Source organism: Sus scrofa, chromosome 9 (genome assembly GCF_054392235.1).
Source record: "Sus scrofa isolate SSC_HxYL_T2T_F1_AM1 chromosome 9, Sscrofa_HxYL_maternal_Yorkshire_Landrace_v2.0, whole genome shotgun sequence".
NCBI classification, from domain to species: domain Eukaryota; kingdom Metazoa; phylum Chordata; class Mammalia; order Artiodactyla; family Suidae; genus Sus; species Sus scrofa.
The window spans coordinates 76,808,136-76,828,079 of NC_139391.1; the positions used below are offsets into that span (position 1 = coordinate 76,808,136).

The following is a 19,944-nucleotide window of genomic DNA, read 5'->3' on the forward strand; positions in this document are numbered from 1 at the left end:
CTTAGAGTTTTGACCTTAGTGTTTTATAGATGCTCAGATCATGCAGTTGGCTTTTGTGGGGATGACTTCTTCAGGTGGCTTTAGCCCCTGGACTTTAGTAAGCATTGCATACATGGGATTGTGGTCTTGATAGGTCACCCTAATATATGGTAGTTTTATTCTCAGGTGTTTGGTTGTTTTTCTGCAAAAGGATTATTTTCTTTTTTTTTTTGCTTTTTTGGTGTGTAATACACACATAAAATTTATTCTCAATCATTTTATTTTATATTATTATTATTTTTTCTTTTCTTTTTGTCTTTTTAGTGCCGCACCAATGGCAAATGGAGGTTCCTAGGCTAGGGGTCACAGAGCTATAGCTGCCAGCCTCCGCCATAGGCACAGCAATACGGGATCTGAGCCACGTCGACCTACATCACAGCTCACGGCCACGCCAGATCCTTAGCCCACTGAGCGAGGCCAGGGATCAAACCTGCATCTTCATAGATGCTAGTCAGGTTTGTTAACCACTGAGCTACAACGGGAACTCCATATTCTCTTAATCATTTTAAAGTGTACAGTTAGTAGCATTAGGTACAATCACATTGCTGTGTAACAAAAGGGTTGTTTTTAAAAGATATGGAATTGGGAGTTCCCATTGTGGCTCAGTGGGTTATGAACCCAACTAGTATACATTAGGATGAGAATTTGATCCCTGGCCTTGCTCAGTGGGTTTAGGATCCAGCGTTGCCATGAGCTTTGGTGTAGGTCACAGACACATCTTGGATCTGCAATTGCAGTGACTGTGGTGTAGGCCAGCAGCTGCAGCTTTGATTTGACCCCTAGCCTGCAAACTTACATATGCCACAGGTGCAGCCCTAAAAAGCAAAAAAAAAAAAAAAAAAAAAAAAAAAAGATGCAGAATTAAACAGGGGTTGCTTTTGTCTCCATCCTTATGTGGATACCCAGATTGGCCATGAATGCTGCACCCAGTTTGGACTGGTATTAGAGGAGAAACTGAGTCAGAGATGAGATCTGTATATATGTCTAAATATGTGTGTACATACATATCAGGGAGCTAGAGCAACCCAAAGGAAGGAGAGATGCTGGAGAAGCAGCTATGATGTCCCTTTCTTAGGAATAAGCAGTGGTAAATATCATACATATACCTTTTTTTAATGAAATTAAGACTGTTTATCATTAGTCTATATGATAGTACTAACCACATGTGGTTATTTAAATTTAATTAAATTATATTTAGCTCCTCAATCATATTAGCCACATTTTAAGTGCTAAGAAGTCATACTTGGCTGGATAGTACAGATGTGAAACATATACATCATCATAGACTATCAATCATAGTTAACATACCATATTTTAAATAAAATATTTGAAAAGTTTATCTTTCATTCCTGAAAAATAGTTCGTTGAAGGATGTGCCATCAATTTTACTTAACTATTCCCATGTGAACATTTTTATGGCTGATATACATAACTAAACAATATTTTTAAAATGTATATGACATAGTCTCATCTCATTCTCACAAGCACTGAGAGTTTCATTTGAAAACAAATATTGCCAATAGGCAAAAATAGATACCAATTTTGTTTTCCTAAATATTTGTAAGTTCAACAATGACCCAGTGTAATGTTACATAGCTTAAAGACATAAACGTTCTGGGAGCCACAGGGTATTTTTATATCATACGGCATCCACAAATTGTTTCCTAAGTGTGAAAAAAATGGCCACTGTGTAGAGAGGCTAAAGCACCGAGGGACGGGATGCACACACTTAGAAGTGAGTATCCCTAGGCACAGAGAACCCTAGGCACCAAGAAAGGGAGGACATGCAGAACTGCAGGTGTTGAGTGTAAATGGAAGGAGGAGAAAACCTGGGTTTGGCCTAGAGGGTCGTCGAAGTTAAATCACAGAGCATCGCGTCACCTGGAGTCGTCCCGCAGGGGGTCATGGAAGGGGTCGCATCCAACGACTCCAGCGATGGCAGCACCTGCTGTTCCGTATTGACGCGAGCCTGGGCCCGCGCGGCGAGTGGCCGGGCGCCCGTGCTCTGCCGCGCCCCTGCGCGTTTGTGAGCTGGCCCCGGGTCCCACTAGGGCACCTGGGAGGAGGCCTGGGCCTCCATTCAATTCCCCAGGTGGGACGCGCGCCGGCCACAGTGTGTAGAGTAGAGGAGCGTCTGGGTCCTTGGCTTGAGCATTGGAAAATCTCCCAGGGAGATCGGGGTTCTGATTTAATTGGTCGGGGGAGGCCCAGGCATCTGATTTGAAGGAGCAGTCAGGATGGAGAACCACTGACCCGGGCCCTGGTCCTTAAAGGCTCTGACCAAGCTAATCTGACATCATAGATAGTCCTGCTCCGTGGTACTTCTATCCAACCTGGTTTTCCTGCCTGCCGGAAACAGCAGGCAATAAAGGTGCGGTGGAAATGGCATTTAGTGATGTGGAGGACCCAGCCTGTCACCAAACCACCATCTTTGGCTCAATCAAACTGCATCATGGAGTCCAAACTCTTTTGCCTTGGTTACTCCTCGGGGCCATTCTTCAGGCCTGGCGAGGCCCCAAACCATGAACCAGGGCTGAAGGTGAGCGACCAGAGCAACTTTCAAATATAAAATCCAGTATTGCTAACTACAGTCACCATGCAGTACATTATAGCCCTAAGACTTTATGCTTTGATAGGAAATTTTACCTTTTGACCCACTTCATTCATTTCAAGCCCCCTCTCTCCCCTAATTCTGGTTACCACCAATCTATTCTCTGGATCTATGAGTTCAGGTTTTTTAAATTCCACATACTTATGAGATTATATGGCTTTTGTCTTTCTCTGACTTACTTCACTTATTAGCACAATGCCTTCAAGGTCCATCCATGTTGTCACAAATAGCAGGATTTCTTTTTGCTGGCTAAATAATAGTCCATTTGTCTCTGTGTGTATTTTTTGGTGTCAAATTCAAAAATCATACAAACACCTCTTTGCTTTTATTGAGTTTTATGGTTAAAATCTTTAATCCATTTTGAGTTAGTTTTGTGTATGGTAAAGTAGTGGTCCAGTTTTCCCAATACCATTTAGTGAAGATATTGTCCTTTCCTCATTATATATTCTTGGCCCCTTTGTCATAAATTAACTGTGTATGTGTGGGTTTATTTATGGGCTCTCTGTTTTATTCCATTGATCTATGTGTCTATTTTTATATCCTTACCAAACTGCTGGAAAATAGTATTATTTGCTAGTGTTCCACAAGTCTGGTGTCAAGGGCATTAAAAAGTGCTACTTAGTATCCTTACTTTCTTTACTCAAATAGGTAGAGATGAAAAAAACTTTTTATCTTAACATTACAATTTATATTACTTTTGGTTTTTAGAATACAGGTAGTTTTCTTATGCCACTCACCTCCCTTTCTTTTAGGGAGTTTAAATACTAAATTTTTGACTTATAATTTAAACTCTTCATTACCAAAGGAAATTGAGATTACCTTTATCTAAGGATTTTACCAAAAAATTTTACTTAGAACTTAAAAGATAAGTTTCAAAAACATTTCATTATGGTAACTCCTATAATAGTGTTTACTCCATCTTGGAAACTTTCTATTTCTGTATCTTTCTTCATTTAGACAGTAATGTAAATAAGAAATGACTATTTTACCATTCATGTCAGTGCCTGATTATGACTGAGAAAGAGGGAGAAATGTTCTTAATTTTATAATACTTAGTAGAACTCTACTTTTAAACTTTTATACAACATAAAACAGTAAGTGGCATGTGACTATCTATGTATTTTAAGATGTTAAGTAATTTAACAAGCTGAAGTTCAGATAAAATTAATTAAAATCTAATGTTTGACTGTATACAGTAAATTATTTCTGAGTGAAATGGCTGAAATAAATTAAAAATCCAGATTTGGCTTTTCTTCCTCTGAGTACTATATGTACAAAACTAAATTTAATGTTAATTGTAAGAAAATAATCCAGAAAGCAACAGTAGTACACAACTTACTTGAGTGAAAAATTTATCCATTTTTCCATCTGCATGTGATTTGCCATTTTAGGTTCTTTTCCTTTCATTGCCCTACTGGCATATATTCAGTAAATACAAAGAACAAGTATTATCAGTATCTGTAAAATACAACTGGGAAGGCATGTTATTAAAACATCACATAGCATATTCCAAAAGTCAACAAATGATTTGCTGGTTGCTCTCTGACGTTATAAGTGTGTTATTTGCTCATATAATTGAGTTAATGGCATTATTATATGATCCTATAACAACTAAAGCATTTGGTTTGCTCTGGCAAAGACTTGCTTTAAAAGCAATTGCCTAGGATAAATATTATTTTTAACTGTACAATTTTCTTCCACTTTTACAGTAATATTGGAAAACTATTATTTTTTCCCCTGCTGAATTGCAGCACATGTGGTTTACCTAGGCAAGAGGGGAAACTATATCACTAAAGCACTGCAAATGAGAAAGTAGAGGCAGTGGGCTCATCCTTGGATTGTCCTCTATGTGGGATCATCAGGTCAAGGGGAGAAAACACTGTCCAGATGGCTTTACCAAAAGATTTAACCAATTTTCAGTACCACCCAGAATATATTTTCATATGTTGTCTTAGTCCTGTACCATCATTGCTTTTTATTAATGTAATAAGTTGTTTTATTATTTCATACAGTTTGAACTCTTTTAATAAGGTTGTTTTGCATTTTTGTTAGCAAAGATTACTATTTTCCCTCTTTTTAAAGTTGTCTGTATTTCTGAGCAGGTAACCTATAACTGTCTTTGACCAGTCACTGTTCAAATTTGAGTAATGACTTAGAGTTCCATTAAATCTACATATATTTTTTGTAAGTTATCAGCACTTATATAGCAAGTTGTGATTCTGTAAAGTACTTTAAAATTTTTAAAATTTATGTGCAGGGAGTTCCCATGTAGCTCATAAGGTTAAGAACCCAACATAGTGTCCATGATGATGCATGCTGGCTCCCTGGCCTTGCTCAGTGGGTTAAGGATCTGGCACTGCCATTAAGCTGTGGTGCAGGTGGCAGATGTGGCTCAGATCTGGTGTTGCCATGGCTCTGATGGTTCTCATTTGACCCCCAGCTTGGGAACCTCCATGTGCCACAGGTGTGGCCTTAAAAAGGAAAAAAAAAGCATGAGACAGAAATTGAGGCTAAAGTTTTAGGTTTAGGAGTCAACAGGGTATTTGGTAGCAGTTGAGGCTATTGAGCACTGTCTATGGAGAGTTGAAAGTGCTAAGCACAGAATTAAAAGAAAAATCTGCTTTCTCATTAAACTTAACTACATAATTTTAATAAAGCTCAGCAGACCACTATTAAAGATATGCAGAAGTCAATGGGAAGAGTAGATGATGATACAAAAATATCATCTGCAATTGGTAGAATAATTTTAAATATGACTGTTCTATCTCTGAACTTAGAAGACATCAATCTGTAAGTTTGGAAAGACTAATTCCTAAGCTTTTTAAATAGCAGATTAATAAAGTTAGCACCTAACATGACATCAGTACTCTCCTAAATATAACAACCAGGTATTTGGTGATCTACTTCATATAATGTAAAGGTAATATAAATACATCATTGCGCCACCTCATAAAAATACAGGTTCTGAATAAATGTAACTACTAATATCCAGGGATTATTGTATGTATGTGCTTGTATGCCAGACAGTTTTGTATAATTTACTTAACTTTAATAATCTAAATTCATACTGGGTTTAGAATTATTTCAACAGAAAACAAATTAAAACTTAAGAAAATATTCCCAGGCCCTGCTGATTCCAAGAGAGTGAATGAACTTGTCTAGAATGAGCCCCTGAAATTCTTATTTTTAAAGAGGCACACACGTAATTAGAATGCAGGGCGTTCGAGAACTACAGCACTTTGAGAAATACTAGCTGATACTAGATAAACATTCTAACTACGTCTTTTAAAAACATTGTTGAGAAATGTTCATAGGTTATGAAAAAAACATTTTAAGTAACAGTGTTATATATGCTTTAAGTAGAAAACAATTTTATTCAAATCATGTTGACTTTAAATTTTGAAATGACACACAAAGTCATAGCAAAGCTACATTTTAATTTCATCACATTCCACTCTAAATTCTTTACATTTACCAAAAATAACTTTTTATAAGTCTACTATTTTGTCTAATATTATACAGGCTATCAGTCTATACCTTTTTGTGTGTTTCTCTTAAAAACTAATTAGCTTATGTGGATATTATATAAAACTAACTGGTATCTTACACACCAAACATAAGTACAGATTCTGTACAATGTAGTAGTATACATATATATTACAAGAGACTAAATGCCTTGTTAAATGTAAGTTGAAGAAATCTTTCACGGAAAAAAATCTACATTACAAAATGTGGTGGCTTAGGTATCAGTTGCTTTCCTCTCATGAATTCCTTTCAGTTGGCATTAACTGTCCATTTAGCTTCATTAGTAGTTTTACCACAAGGCTGGCCTACAAAGTAAAATATATTTAGACAATAAATATGAAATATGTAAGAATGTGTAATTGACACACATGGGAGTGGAAAGATAGTTCTTTATCTGTTTGAAAAGGAACTTTTCATTGTTATAAGACTACAATAAATTATTCAGGTAAGTTTCTAGCTTTGCTTAGGAAAGGCTGCCTTTTTACCTTGGTTTTAAATGTGTTAATTTCATGTTAGTGGTTTCCCTTGAAGTAAAATGGATTGTCATTTGTAAAAAAGAAATAACTTTATTAATATAGTAAAGTTTATTACTAGAAGTCCAGAATCATTAAGTACTTACCTGTTTTGTATGTACAATAAAGCTCATTTTATTTTCCATACTATGGATCTGAAAACAAGTATCAGCATCTCCCAACTGCCACATAAAACAACCATACTTAAGACTGATGAGTAAAGCCTGAAACATAATTAGAAATTGTTATATACTGAAATAGTTATCAAACAACACCTATCTTCTCTTACTCTCTATCCTTATCTAGCCAGGTCTAAACACAATGGTTTTGAATGTTAAAATAAAACTTTGTTCAAAGTATCCACACTAACTTCACACAGCCTGCAGGAGAGAGCCACATACATGGTAAACTCTCAGGAGACTGCCCTGAACAATGATATTTTTTATATAAGAATGACGAAAAAATTTAGGTGCCCATTCTGTGCTATGTTTGTGTAGCTAATGGACACACACACACATACTTTACACCAAGTATTATTCAGCCATGAGAAATAAGGAAATCCTATTATTTGCAACAACATGAATAGAACTTAAGGGCATTATGCTAAGTGAAATAAGTCAGACAAAGAAAAACAAATACCATAGGCTATCACAAAAATGTGGAATCTAAAAAAGCCAAACTCAGAAACAGAGAGTAGAATGGTGGTTAACAGGGGCTGGCGGGTAGAGGGAATCAAAGCATATGTTGGTTCTTGCAAGTAGCACCAATTTTCAGTTACAAGATGAAGACGTTCTGAGGACCTAATGTGAGGCGTGGTGATTACAGTTAGTAATAGCAATACTGTACTATAGGCTTGAAAGTTGCTAAGAGAGTACACCTTAAATGTTCTCACCAAAAAGAAAAAAAACTGTAATTATGTGATGTGATAGAGGTGTTAGCTAATGCTATGGTGGTAATCATTTTGAAATATATTAAATGTATCAAATCAACACATTGTACACCTTAAACTTACCCAATGAAGTGGGGAAAAAAGATATCCATTCTATCAGTAACTATCAGGAAAATTAAGTGTACTATAAGTTTTTACTTTCTGTATGTTAAAAACTATTCCTTTTACTTTATTCAATTACCTTTTGAATATTCATAAAGTAATTTCATATCTGAGATTTACTGTAATAGTGGTAACATATTGACTTAGGCAATTTCATCTCACTGGACAAAAGTACACTAATATATTTACTGTAAATATAACCATAATTTAAAAAATTAGTAATATACTCTTTATATATTCAACAGAACCATTAAACAAACTAGACTACTCTATTCCTACACTTTCTAACATAATGTTATGTTTAAAAGGAATCCAATATAGCCTTTTGATTATTGAAAAAATAATTATCTCCTAGCAGTAACTTATATTTTCTTACCCTAAAAATATATTCTTTGTATATACATATACAAAGAAAGAGTTCATGCCATACTTTTTAGAAACATTACCTCTATATGACTAGCAGTTCTGTTTTTTTTAATGGAAATATTTATATTTAATAGGCAAGCAAATACTTTTCCAGTGAAGAATTAAAATAACAACACAGATCAAATGCTCCCCTGAAAGAGCAGCACTATTCAGGCAATGATGTGTGATGAGCAGTTCTTAACATAATGGTTGTAAGTCATAAACTAAGGATGTACCAGAGAGGTAATAGCTTAGGACATTTTGAAAGTGAGGTTCTCTAAGGAAAATAGCATTATTAATTTCTATGAGTATATACCATGTATAATGGGAATATAATAACATCTTAAAAATAACTAACTTATAAAACCTATCTTATAGACAGGATCTGCTAAAATAGCTATTTAACAAAGTACACATTGAAACACAGAGTAAAGATATCATAATACATTAAACTGCCTATCTTTTGGATCAGTCACTTGAAATTTGTTGCAGGAAATAACCTAATATGGCCTCTAAAGTTTAATATACAGAAAAAAAACCCTGTGGTACAGTAACTCCTCAATCACATGTATGTCAAATGACCAACAAAAGCACTGAAACCATAAGTTAAAAATAAAGATTTTGTTGCTAAAGGACAATGTGCAGGAAGAATTTTTTTTTTTTTTTTTGTCTTTTTGCTATTTCTTTGGGCCGCTCCCACGGCATATGGAGGTTCCCAGGCTAGGGGTCTTATCGGAGCTGTAGCCTCTGGCCTACGCCAGAGCCACAGCAACGCGGGATCCGAGCCGCGTCTGCAACCTACACCACAGCTCACGGCAACGCCGGATCATTAACCCACTGAGCAAGGGCAGGGACCGAACCCGCAACCTCATGGTTCCTAGTGGGATTCGTTAACCACTGCGCCACGACGGGAACTCCAGGAAGAATTTTTGAGAAATCTGCAATAATGAAAACAGCTGAGTAGAGCTGAAGAGATCCAGAGTCCACATGGTTTTTTTGAGAGATCTGCTTTAGAAGGAAAAGGTAGGGAGTTCCCGCTGTGGCGCAGTGGTTAACGAATCCGACTGGGAACCATGAGGTTGCGGGTTCGGTCCCTGCGCTTGCTCAGTGGGTTAACGATCTGGCGTTGCCGTGAGCTGTGGTATAGGTTGCAGACGCGGCTCAGATCCTGTGTTGCTGTGGCTCTGGCGTAGGCCGGTGGCTACAGCTCCGATTAGACCCCTAGCCTGGGAACCTCCATATGCCGCGGAAGCGGCCCAAAGAAATAGCAAAAAGACAAAAAAAAAAAAAAAAAAAAAAAAAAGAAGGAAAAGGTAGCTCTAATTAGGAGATAAAACCTACAAAGGGCAAGGTGCTTAGCAAGGGAAGTCAAAAAGGACAAGGGAAATGGCAGAGATAGTTAAGATCAGAAAAAGGAAACCACAGAAGTCAGAAGTAGCACTTAGCCAACCAGGACAGACAGGAGAAGTAGTGATAATCTATTGCCTGGAAGTAGCAGTGGTATTACTAAGACTGAAGATACAGCAACAAGTATAGTTCAGTTCTCAAGATAGCAATGCTCTCACCACAGAAACAGTGAACTATATAACGTAGCACATGTTATCTATTCAATAGTGTCTACATTTTATATAGACAGAAAGTCTCTGATGAGCATATAAAATTGGTTGAGAAGTTCCTGTCATGGCTCAGTGGTTAATGAATTTGACTAGGAACCATGAGGTTGTGGGTTCAGTCCCTGGCCTCACTCAGTGGGTTATGGATCCGGAGTTGCTGTGAGCTGTGGTGTAAGTTGCAGACGCAGCTTGGATCCCGAGTTGCTGCAGCTGTGGTGTAGGCGGGTGGCTGCAGCTTGGATTAGACCCCTACCCTGGGAACCCCCATACGCCATGGGTGCGGACCTAGAAAAGACAAAAAACAAAAAACAAAAACCCAAAGATAAAATTAGTTGAGCTTTATTTCTGATAGGCAACTGTCATTACTCCAAAGAAAAACAAAATATAGAAGTAGATTTCAAAAAAAAAAAAACCCCACAACAGCTGTATTCTATGTCTTTTCCTGAGATTTAATCTAGGAGACTAATCCCATGTAGTTTTAAATGAAAATGAAAGTATTTTTGCAGATGAAGATGTTTATTTAAGCAAGCTTGTCAAATTCAACCCTAGCAGATCTTGGTCTATCTAAGACAACTGAGAACAAGCTGACTGTTCCCATCTTTGATGGTTTGAAAATGTAATTATGTTAAATAATTTTTATTGGTGCCATAAATTTATCAGCAGCTTATAGAATACCAGGTAATGATTATGTGGACAGAAAACATCATTACTCTTGGCTTCAATCACTTTTTAATATATCCAATGACAGCATTTCTATTTATATCTCTAGAAATTGAACATCTTATCCAGAAAAAGCAGATTCTTAATAATATTATCCTCTGCTTGCTTCTGCTATCTCATTCAACTTCTGGACTAGAATAGTATTCATAATATGAAATGTTATATTACTGAACCATCATTTGACTTTGTAAAACTTTATACTGTTGCCTAAACTTGGACTGCTACCAAAAGTCAAACATAAAGTACAGTTTAGAGAAAAGGCTCAGTGTTACACCCACAACATCATCATCCAGTTCAATGAAGAAGAATTTGCAGATATAAGTATAAAATCCTCTGAAATAGCATTGGAAAAATGTCTTGATATTTCAAGGGGGAATTTCTCCTTTATTTCCTTTAGCAAACTTAGTGCAACAGGAATAGAAAAAGTAGTTACAAGCTAATAAGAAGCAGCTTATTTTGTGTGAGTAGTCTAAAGGGAAAATAAGTAAGTGACTCAAAAGCATACTGGTATCAGAGACCTTAAAAAATCAAGCTCTAAGTCAACTGCTGAAGTCACTGCCTCCTCTGTCCTATGTCCCTAAGTATTCTTTACCTCCATTCCCAGGCATATCTAACAGCATGATAAAATAACTGTTGCCCATAACGATGATCCTGAATTATCATGAAATGACTAAACTAAAATTGGGATACGTTCAGAAGTTAAATGATAACATAATAAAGACTTAGCAAAATGATACAAGTAAAAATTAGGTTTATGATGAAATTTCCTAATCTAAAATACTTTTTTAAATGCATAAGCTTAGTTATTACATTATCTGATTTAGAAATAGTCTTTTTTTAATTAAAAAAAAAATTTTGGCCATGCCCATGGCGTGCAGAAGTTCCCAGGCCAAAGATTGACCTGTACTATAGCAGTGACCCAAGCCATAGCAGTGACAATGCCAGATCCTGTAATCACTAGGCCACTAGGGAACTCTGGAAATGTTCTATTTTTGACAAATATGAATGAACAAAATAGATTTTTATTTGCTTTCTGTTACTAACTAGAAAGCTGTTAATCCTGTGAAATGTGTTAAACATGCTAAAATAATTGATAACCCCATACACACACACACACACACATATTTTTTTGTTTGTTTTTTCTAGGGCCACTCCTGTGGCATATGGAGGTTCCCAGGCTAGGGGTCCAATCAGAGCTGTAGCTGCCGGCCTACACTACAGCTCACAGCAACACTGGATCTTTAACCCACTGAGCAAGGCCAGGGATCAACCCCGCAACCTCATGGTTCCTAGTCGGATTCATTAACTACTGAGCCACAATGGGAACTCCCCCATATTTATATTAAGTGACTTTAAGTAGAGAAAGGAAGTGGAGTTCCTACTGTGGCACCAACAAGGATCGGCAGCATGTCTGCAGCACCAGGATGCACGTTCAATCCCAGCTTTGTACAGTGGGTTAAGGATCCCATGTTGCCACATCTGTAGTATAGGTCACAATTGTGGCTCTGATCTGATCCCTGGGCTGGGAACTCCATATGCCATTGGGCAGCCAAAAAAAAAACAACAAAAAATAAGAGCACAGTACAGTAATAAGCCTCTGGTTGAAAAGCACTTAAGTTGGGGCAGCTGGATCAAGATGATGGAATAGAAAAGGTCTAACAGGTATTCACAATCCCATCCATTCACACCTAAAGTGCTCCCTGCCCCTAAATTGTGCTTGTAACCAATTCTAATTTTCAAAATATCCACTGTATCAGCTATTATATATCCTTTTTTAAATCTGTATTTTCCATTTAAATTTAATTGATTTTAATTGATTTTTTAAATAGGTAATACAATCACAGTTTAAAAAAAATTTTAATTGCAAAATGCTATTTAGTAAAGTCTCCCTCCCACTCTTATTCCCAGTTACATGGTTCCCCTTCTCTAATGTCTTTAAGAGATTTTTTTATGAATATAAAAGCAACAAGTATTTATGTAAATATAGTCTTTATTTCCTCCCATTTTTTGAGGTATAACTGACATAACATTATACTAGTTTCAGCTATACAACATAATGATTCAATATTTGTATGTATTGCATAGCATCACAATAAATATTGTTAACATTTGTCAACATAGTTACAAAATTTTTTTCTTGAGATGAGGAATTTTAAGATTTATTAGCAACTTTCAAATACACAATACAGCATAATTTTTTTTTCTTTTTTGGCCACACCCATGGAATATGGAAGTTCCTGGGCTAGGGACTGAATCCGAGCCACAGCTGCAGCCTATACCACAGCTGTAGCAACACTGGATCCTTAACCCAGTGCACCATGGCAGGAACTCCTGCACTGTAGTACTATTAACTTTGGTCACCATGCTCTATGCTACATCCCCATGATTTATTTAGTTCACAGCTGGAAGTTTGTACCTTTTAACCCCTTCAGCCATTTCACCTATCTCCCAACACCCTGCCTTTGGCAACCATACAGCCTGTTCTTTGTATCTATGAGATTGTTTTCATTTTTTTTTAAGATTCCACATTATAAATGAGATCATACAGTACTTGTCTTTGACTTATTTCACTATGCATAATGCCCTCAAGATCCATCCATATTGTTGCATTTGACAAGCCTTCATTCTTTTTAATGGCCCAGTAATATTCCATTGCATATATACACACCACAATTTTCTTTATCCATTCATCCACTGATGGACACTTAAGTTGTTTCCATATACTGGCCATTGTAAATAATGTTGTAATGAATATGAAGATGCATACATCTCTTTGTGTGTTTTTCTTTTCTTTGTATAAATACTCATTTCCACCCATTTTTATGTGAATGGTAGCATATTACATATGGTTCAGCACCAAATATATCTTAAGAGACCATTCTACACAAAAAGATTCATTCCTTTATATGGCTGCAAGCTATTTCAATGTACAAATGTACCATAATTAATATGTTAACTCCTTATTGACAATCATTTCACTTTCACCCCCCATCCTTTCCTATTATAAACAAACTTACGATGACTAGTCTTGTATTTATGCTATTTCTAGAGTTTTCATGTAAGCTAGTACTGTTATTTTAGATATTATATAATGTCAGTGGTCAAAAACAGCTGAAAAGCTGAAACTCTACCTTAGTTTCCATGTTGAGGAGATGAAGTCCTTTTATATTCACACCTACATACACAGGGATGACTTTATGGTTACTAGGGCTGGCCTTTGTAAATATCTGTCCTGTGAAAAAAGCTGCTCCATATGTAGGGATTTCCCAACAATTCTGTAAGAACATACGCTGAAGGTGATGCATTTCTTTACTGATACCTTCACTTGTACTAAGATTCTAAAAACAAATAAGTAAAATAAAGAGATATGAAAGCACAGTGTACCTTTGATAATCCAAATAGGTCAACTAAGCAGTGTCTAAAATCAAGGCTACCCCAAAGAAGAGAAAATTGTATGACATTATCCCAAGAGCAGATTTTCTTTTGTGGTTATATTTAAAAAATGAAGAAATATCAAGGTCTACAAATATTGTTTATCTATTCTACTACATTTTTTAAGTGCCTTATGGGTAGAGATAGGATATTTTTATTTTTTATTTTTTATTTTGTTGTCTTTCTTAGGGCTGCACCCGCAGCATATGGAGGTTCCCAGGCTAGGGGTCTATTTGGAGCTGTAGCCGCTGGCCTACACCACAGCCACAGCAATGCCAGATCCTTAACACACTGAGCAAGGCCAAGGATCAAACCCACATCCTTATGGATACTAGTTGGGTTCGTTAACCACTTGAGCCACAATGGGATCTCCAAGAGAGGATATTATTTCATGTTTTTAAAATCTCTAGCCCTTACCACAGTATCCAGCATACAGAAGGTATTCAGTAAAAGGTTCTGAACAGGACATTATTAAAAATATCTTGCTACATTCCCTTCCAGGCATGTGAATTAGAATATCATTTTTTAATTTCAGGAATATAAATTTAATACACCTATGTTTAAAACATTAATAATACTAATGACATTTCAACTAGGCTATAAAACACCTTTATTTCTATTTAACAGCTTACCTTGTATTCATGAAGTATTCTATTTGTCCAGTGAGGTGCCTTACTTTTCAATTTGGTAATAGGTACAATGGATTTTAGATTTTCTTCACTGAAAACAAATATGCCAACATCTTTTAAATAAATCATCTTTAGTAGCTAAAGTAATATAATCATTTAGATATAAAATGACTTTAATGTGATTTTTAAACTGAAAAACACTATATTGCAAAATATCAGGGAACTCTAAACATTAAGCAAAAAGTCACAATTCTAATATTGCTCAATTTAGAGAAAAGCTTCTTTCAATAACCACAAAATATTTTTGAATATTGAAAACTATAATAAACAATCTTTAGATGTGCTAAAACCTCAGTGTTTTTTTCTCATGAAACGTAAACTAGTTTTTGTGGTGGGATTCTGAAATGCATCTGCCTTATAATATTTTTTTCTACTACTTATCCAAATGAATTTTAGTGAACTTATTTAAACTTATAGTAAAGAAAAAGTTAGCAAGTATAAGGCCTATCAAACTATATTTAAATATAAGAAAAATAACTTTGGAGAGAGTATAACTTAAAGAATGCTCTACCAAAGTTGTTCTTTTTCTTCATTCCGTGCCTTATATTAATTCCAAACCAATGTCTAAATATTTCTTAATAATGTAATATTTCTAAACTTTCTTGGTTAAACTGAATCTTGGGTGAGCCCAAGAACACAAACTGTTTTAAATACTTACTTTAGGAAACCTTGCTTGTGTTTTTTACTCTCATAATTTCCATAAACTATTTGCAACAGCAGACTTGCCAATGTTATCAGTTTAGCATCAGGAGCTGTATAAAAGCCCTTCAATAAATTATATCTGGCTTCATCAAAAAGAATGAGAATAGCTAGTGGGTCTTCAATCTTAAAAGAAAAAGTAGAATTTGGTTATTAGGCCATACTTTCCTGTTACAAATGTATAACTTGACACTATATAATATGAAAAAGCAAAAGCTATTTAATTGCTTATGAGCTATTACTGCTTTGGAGCAGAGGTTGACAATTTTTTACAATTAAAGTCCAGATAGTAATATTTTAAGCTTTGCGAGTCATACAGGCTCTATTAGAGCTACTCAGCTCTGGTACTGTAACACAAAAGTAGCCATAGGCAATACACCAACAAATGCATGGCAGAGTTCTACTAAAACTTTTTATACTGATACTGAAATTTGAATTTCATAAAATGTTCACATGACATGAAATAACATTCTTTTGAATTTTTTTCAACCATTAATAGCTTGCAGGATATACAAAAATAGGCAATAGCCCAGATTCGGCAATAGGCTATAGTTTGCTAACTTCTGATTTATAGTCTAATAAAATTATCATCAGTTTATGGATAATTCTAACACAATTTTACTCAAACTCTTCATATTCCTTATACTTTTTTCTATAATCTATGCTTCATACAATATAGGAGTGAACCTCAAAAAAGATAAAAGGAAATGTGTCAATTCCCCGAAGGATACATGAAGTTTGAAAAGAGCTTAACATTTTTTATTTGACCAAAAAATACTTTGCACTTTGAAGTAACACTAAAAGAGAGAATAAGTTTTAAGTTTCAAAAACTTTAAAATTTCACTTTATCTGATAAGTTTTGTTTTTTTGGTTTTTTTTTTTGTTTGTTTTGCCTTTTTAGGGCCACACCTGCAGCATATGGAAGTTCCCGAGGTAGGGGGTGATACAGAGCTATAGCTGCCAGCCTACACCACAGCCACATCAACACTGGATCTGAGCCACATCTGTGACTGATGCTGCGGCTTATGGCAATGCTGGATCCTTAACCCACAGAACGAGGCCAGGTATTGAACCTGCATCTCATGGATACTAGTCGGGTTCTTAAATCACTGAACTACAATGGGAACTCCTTCATCTGGTAAGATTAACAAAGATTGAAAAATGCTAGCTTACAGAATACTTGGAAATAATTATCAACTACAGAGTTTCTAAATGAAAACTTAGAAGTATTTCCAAGTATGATTCAAAATGACCCAAATCTCTTAGGTAAAAAAAATTGTCATACTAAAATGATATAATACTTAATATTTAAAAAACTGAAACAATTTCATGAGGAAAAAGATAAGGGATTTGCTCAAGATTAAAAGAGAGTTAAGAGATAACAATCAAATGGAAAGTATGCATCTTGACTAGATCTTTCAGTTGGGAGTTATAAGAGACTTTGAAAAACTGGGGGGAAATATGAATATGAGTCTGATATTAGATCTTATAATGGAAATATTCTTTCAGTTAGGTTGAAAGGGTACTGTAGTATAGAGATACATCCTTGTTCTTAGAAACTGCATGTTATAAAATATATAGAGATGGATTGCCATGACGTCTGCAACTCAATTTTAAATAATTCACACAGAAAAGAATGATGAAGTAAATACAGTAAAACGTTAAAATTAATAAATTTAATGAATGACATACGGTGTGAATTTTATTACTTTTTCAACTTTTCTAAGGATTTTTAATTACTCAAGATAAAATCTTGGGAAAAAAAGAAGAAAAATATTTTTGTATTAAAAATCAACTTTCACTATGAATAGTTTCAGCAGAGGACAGTTATATTCCTAATAGTGTTTTCAGTGAGTATTAGTCAACAATTCTTTTTAAATGAAAGCAGGCTCGTTTCATCCTAAAAGAATAATCCTAATAAAAAAATGCAATTCTTCTATTTTTCAGATGGTACAAATAGGAATTCTTTCCTTCCTTCCTTTTTTTTTTTTTTTGCCTTTTAGGGCCACACCTGCAGCATATGTAAGTTCCCAGGCTAGGGGTAAAAAAGGAGCTACAGGTGCCAGCATACACCACAGCTCCATCTGCAACCTACACCGAAGCTCATGGTAACGGCAGATCCCTAACCCCAACCCACTGGGTGGGGCCAGGGATCAAATGCATGTCCTCATGGATACAAGTCAGGTTCACTACTGCTGAGCCACAACGGGAACACTGGAATTTCTTATTTACACAATGAATAAAAAAACAAAACCACTTTACCAGACAATCATGGTATTCTGATTCACCTAAATACTCATTAATCCTTGCTTCTTTTTCACTTGAGTTTATATTATTTATAATATAGTATGCAATTAACTTAATTTCCAAGTATTATCATTATTCTTTCTCTGCCAATCACTTTAAAATTTACTTAGGTGAAGAAAGACAGGCTGAGCATACTTCGATTATTTGTAGATTTCATAGATCTAATACATTTTAAGCACTGTGTAACAAAATCTGCCATTTTAACTATTTTTAAGTGTATAATTTAGTGGCATTAGTTATATTTGAAATGTTGTGAGGCATCACCACTACTTCTATTATTTTTTATCATCCAAACTGAAACTCTCTAACCATTAAGTCATTCTGTCTCCCCATCACACTTGCGGTAACCACTAGTATACTGTTTATGAATTTGCCTGCTGTATTTATTTAAAATAAGTAGAATCATACAGTATTTGTTCATTTGTGTCTAGCTTATTTCACGTAGCATGTTTTCATGGTTCATCCATCTTACAGTATATACAGAGCTTCATTCATAGGCTGAATACCATTCCATTGTGTGCATATACTACATTGTCTTTATCCACTTATCTCTTGATAAACACTTAGCTATTTCCACCTTTTTGGTTACTGTGAATAATGTTGTTATGAATGTTGGAATACAGGTAATCTGTTTGAATACTTATTTTCTTTAAGTATTTACCTAGGAGTTGAATTGTTGGATCATTCGGCAATTCTATGTTTAGTTTTCGGAAGAACCACTCAATTCTTTTCCACAGAGGGTGCATCACTTTACATTCCTATCTGCAATGTACAAGGGTTCCAATTTCTCTACCTACTCATCAACACTCATCATTTTCCTTTATAAATTTTTTTTATTATAGCTATCCTTCTAATAGGTGTGAAGTAGTTGTCCTTGACTTTTGATTTGCATTTCCTTAATGACTAATGATGTTGAGCATCTTCTCATGTGCTTATTGGCCACTTGTATATTTTTACTGGAGAAATGTTAAGTCCTTTACCTAATTTAACTGGATTGTCTTTTTGTTGAGTTGTAGAAGTTCTTTTTATGTTCTGCATAATAAACACTTATCAGATATTTCAGATACCTGATTTGCAAATATTGTAATATTCTGTTCCATTCTTGTAGGTTGCCTTTTTCTTTTTTTCTTTCTTTCTTTTTTTTTTCTTTTGGTCTTTTTGGGGCTGCACTTGCAGCCTATGGAAGTTCCCAGGCCAGGGGTCTAATCAGAGCTGCAGCTGCCGGCCTATGCCAGAGCCACAGCAATGCCAGATTCGAGGCACATCTACGAGTTACACCTCAGCTCATGGCAACGCTGGATCCTTAACCCACTGAGCGAGGCCAGGGAAAAAACCCACAACCTCATGGTTCCTAGTCGGATTTGTTTCCACTGTGCCACGACAGGAACTCCCAATTTAATGCTTTTGAATGTGAATTTACAATTGTCCCAGCATCATCTGTTGAAGAGACTATTCTTTCTTCATGGGATGTACTTAATATCCTTGACAAAAAGCAGTTGGCATGGATATGTGGGTTTATTTCAGGACTCTCAAATCTGTTCCACTGGTCTATGTCTATCCTTATACCAACTCCATATTATTTGAAATACTGCAGCTTTGTAGTAAGAAATTGGGAAATGTGAATCCATCAATGTTATTCTTCTTTTTCAATAATGTTTTGGTTATTCAAGGCCCTTTGCAATGAATTTGGGGATTGTCCTTCCTCTTTCTGTAAAAAAGACCGTTGTCAGGGAATTGTGTTGAATTGGTAGATCACTTTGCTTTTATTGATGTTTTAACAATATTAAGTCTTATCCTTGAACACGGGATGTCTTTCCAGTTACTAAGGTCTTCTTTAATTTCTTTCAGCAATGTTTTTATAGTTTTTGGTATACAAGTCTTGCAATTCTGTTATATTTATCCCTAGGTATTTTATTCTTTTAGAAGCTATTTTAATGGATTTCTTAATTTTGTTTTTTGGAGTGTTTCTTGCTGGTGTATACAAATAACCAATTTTTGTGCATTGAGCTTGTACCCTGCAATTTTGCTGAATCTATTTATTACCTCTAGTAGCTTTTGTGTATATTTTTTGGTATTTCCTATATATAGGATCATGTCATTGTGATCAACAATTTTACATTTTCCTTTACAATGTTGATGCCTTTTTCTTTTTTTACTTCCCTTCCTTTCATTTCGTTTGGGGAGAATGGGTTGTGGCTAATTGCATTGGTTAGAACTTCTTGTCTTAGGAGTTCCATCATGGCACAGCGGAAACGAATCCAACTAGGAATCATGAGGTTGCGGGTTCAATCCCTGGCCTTGCTCAATGAGTTAAGGATCTGGCATTGCCATGAGCTGTGGT

General features: G+C 35.5%; 2 protein-coding genes and 1 long non-coding RNA gene across 17 annotated transcripts in view; 1 reads left to right on the plus strand and 2 right to left on the minus strand.

Moving 5' to 3' along the window:
- LRRD1 (leucine rich repeats and death domain containing 1) overlaps window positions 1-5,833 on the minus strand; it is a 50,613-nt gene extending 44,780 nt beyond the window's left edge. The window contains exon 1 of one of the 3 annotated variants that reach the window (XM_021102378.2): window positions 3,990-5,833. The gene's annotated coding sequence lies outside the window, so the exon portion shown is untranslated. Of the gene's footprint in view, window positions 1-1,868; window positions 2,318-3,989 lie in introns of those variants that run through there. The other 2 variants (XM_084976972.1, XM_084976973.1) reach the window with 2 other exon arrangements.
- Window positions 1-19,944, plus strand: part of LOC102158687 (uncharacterized) — an 86,610-nt gene that overhangs the window by 59,167 nt on the left and 7,499 nt on the right. The window lies entirely within an intron of this gene.
- Window positions 6,000-19,944, minus strand: part of KRIT1 (KRIT1 ankyrin repeat containing) — a 39,916-nt gene continuing 25,971 nt past the window's right edge. For all 13 annotated transcript variants that reach the window (XM_084976982.1, XM_021102374.2, XM_084976977.1 and 10 more), the window contains 5 exons: window positions 15,256-15,422; window positions 14,541-14,628; window positions 13,608-13,814; window positions 6,795-6,911; window positions 6,000-6,480 (listed from right to left, as the gene is read on the minus strand). In XM_084976982.1, the coding sequence (XP_084833108.1) occupies window positions 6,412-6,480; window positions 6,795-6,911; window positions 13,608-13,814; window positions 14,541-14,628; window positions 15,256-15,422 (648 nt within the window). In that variant the 3' untranslated portion in view covers window positions 6,000-6,411. The remainder of the gene's footprint in view (window positions 6,481-6,794; window positions 6,912-13,607; window positions 13,815-14,540; window positions 14,629-15,255; window positions 15,423-19,944) is intronic.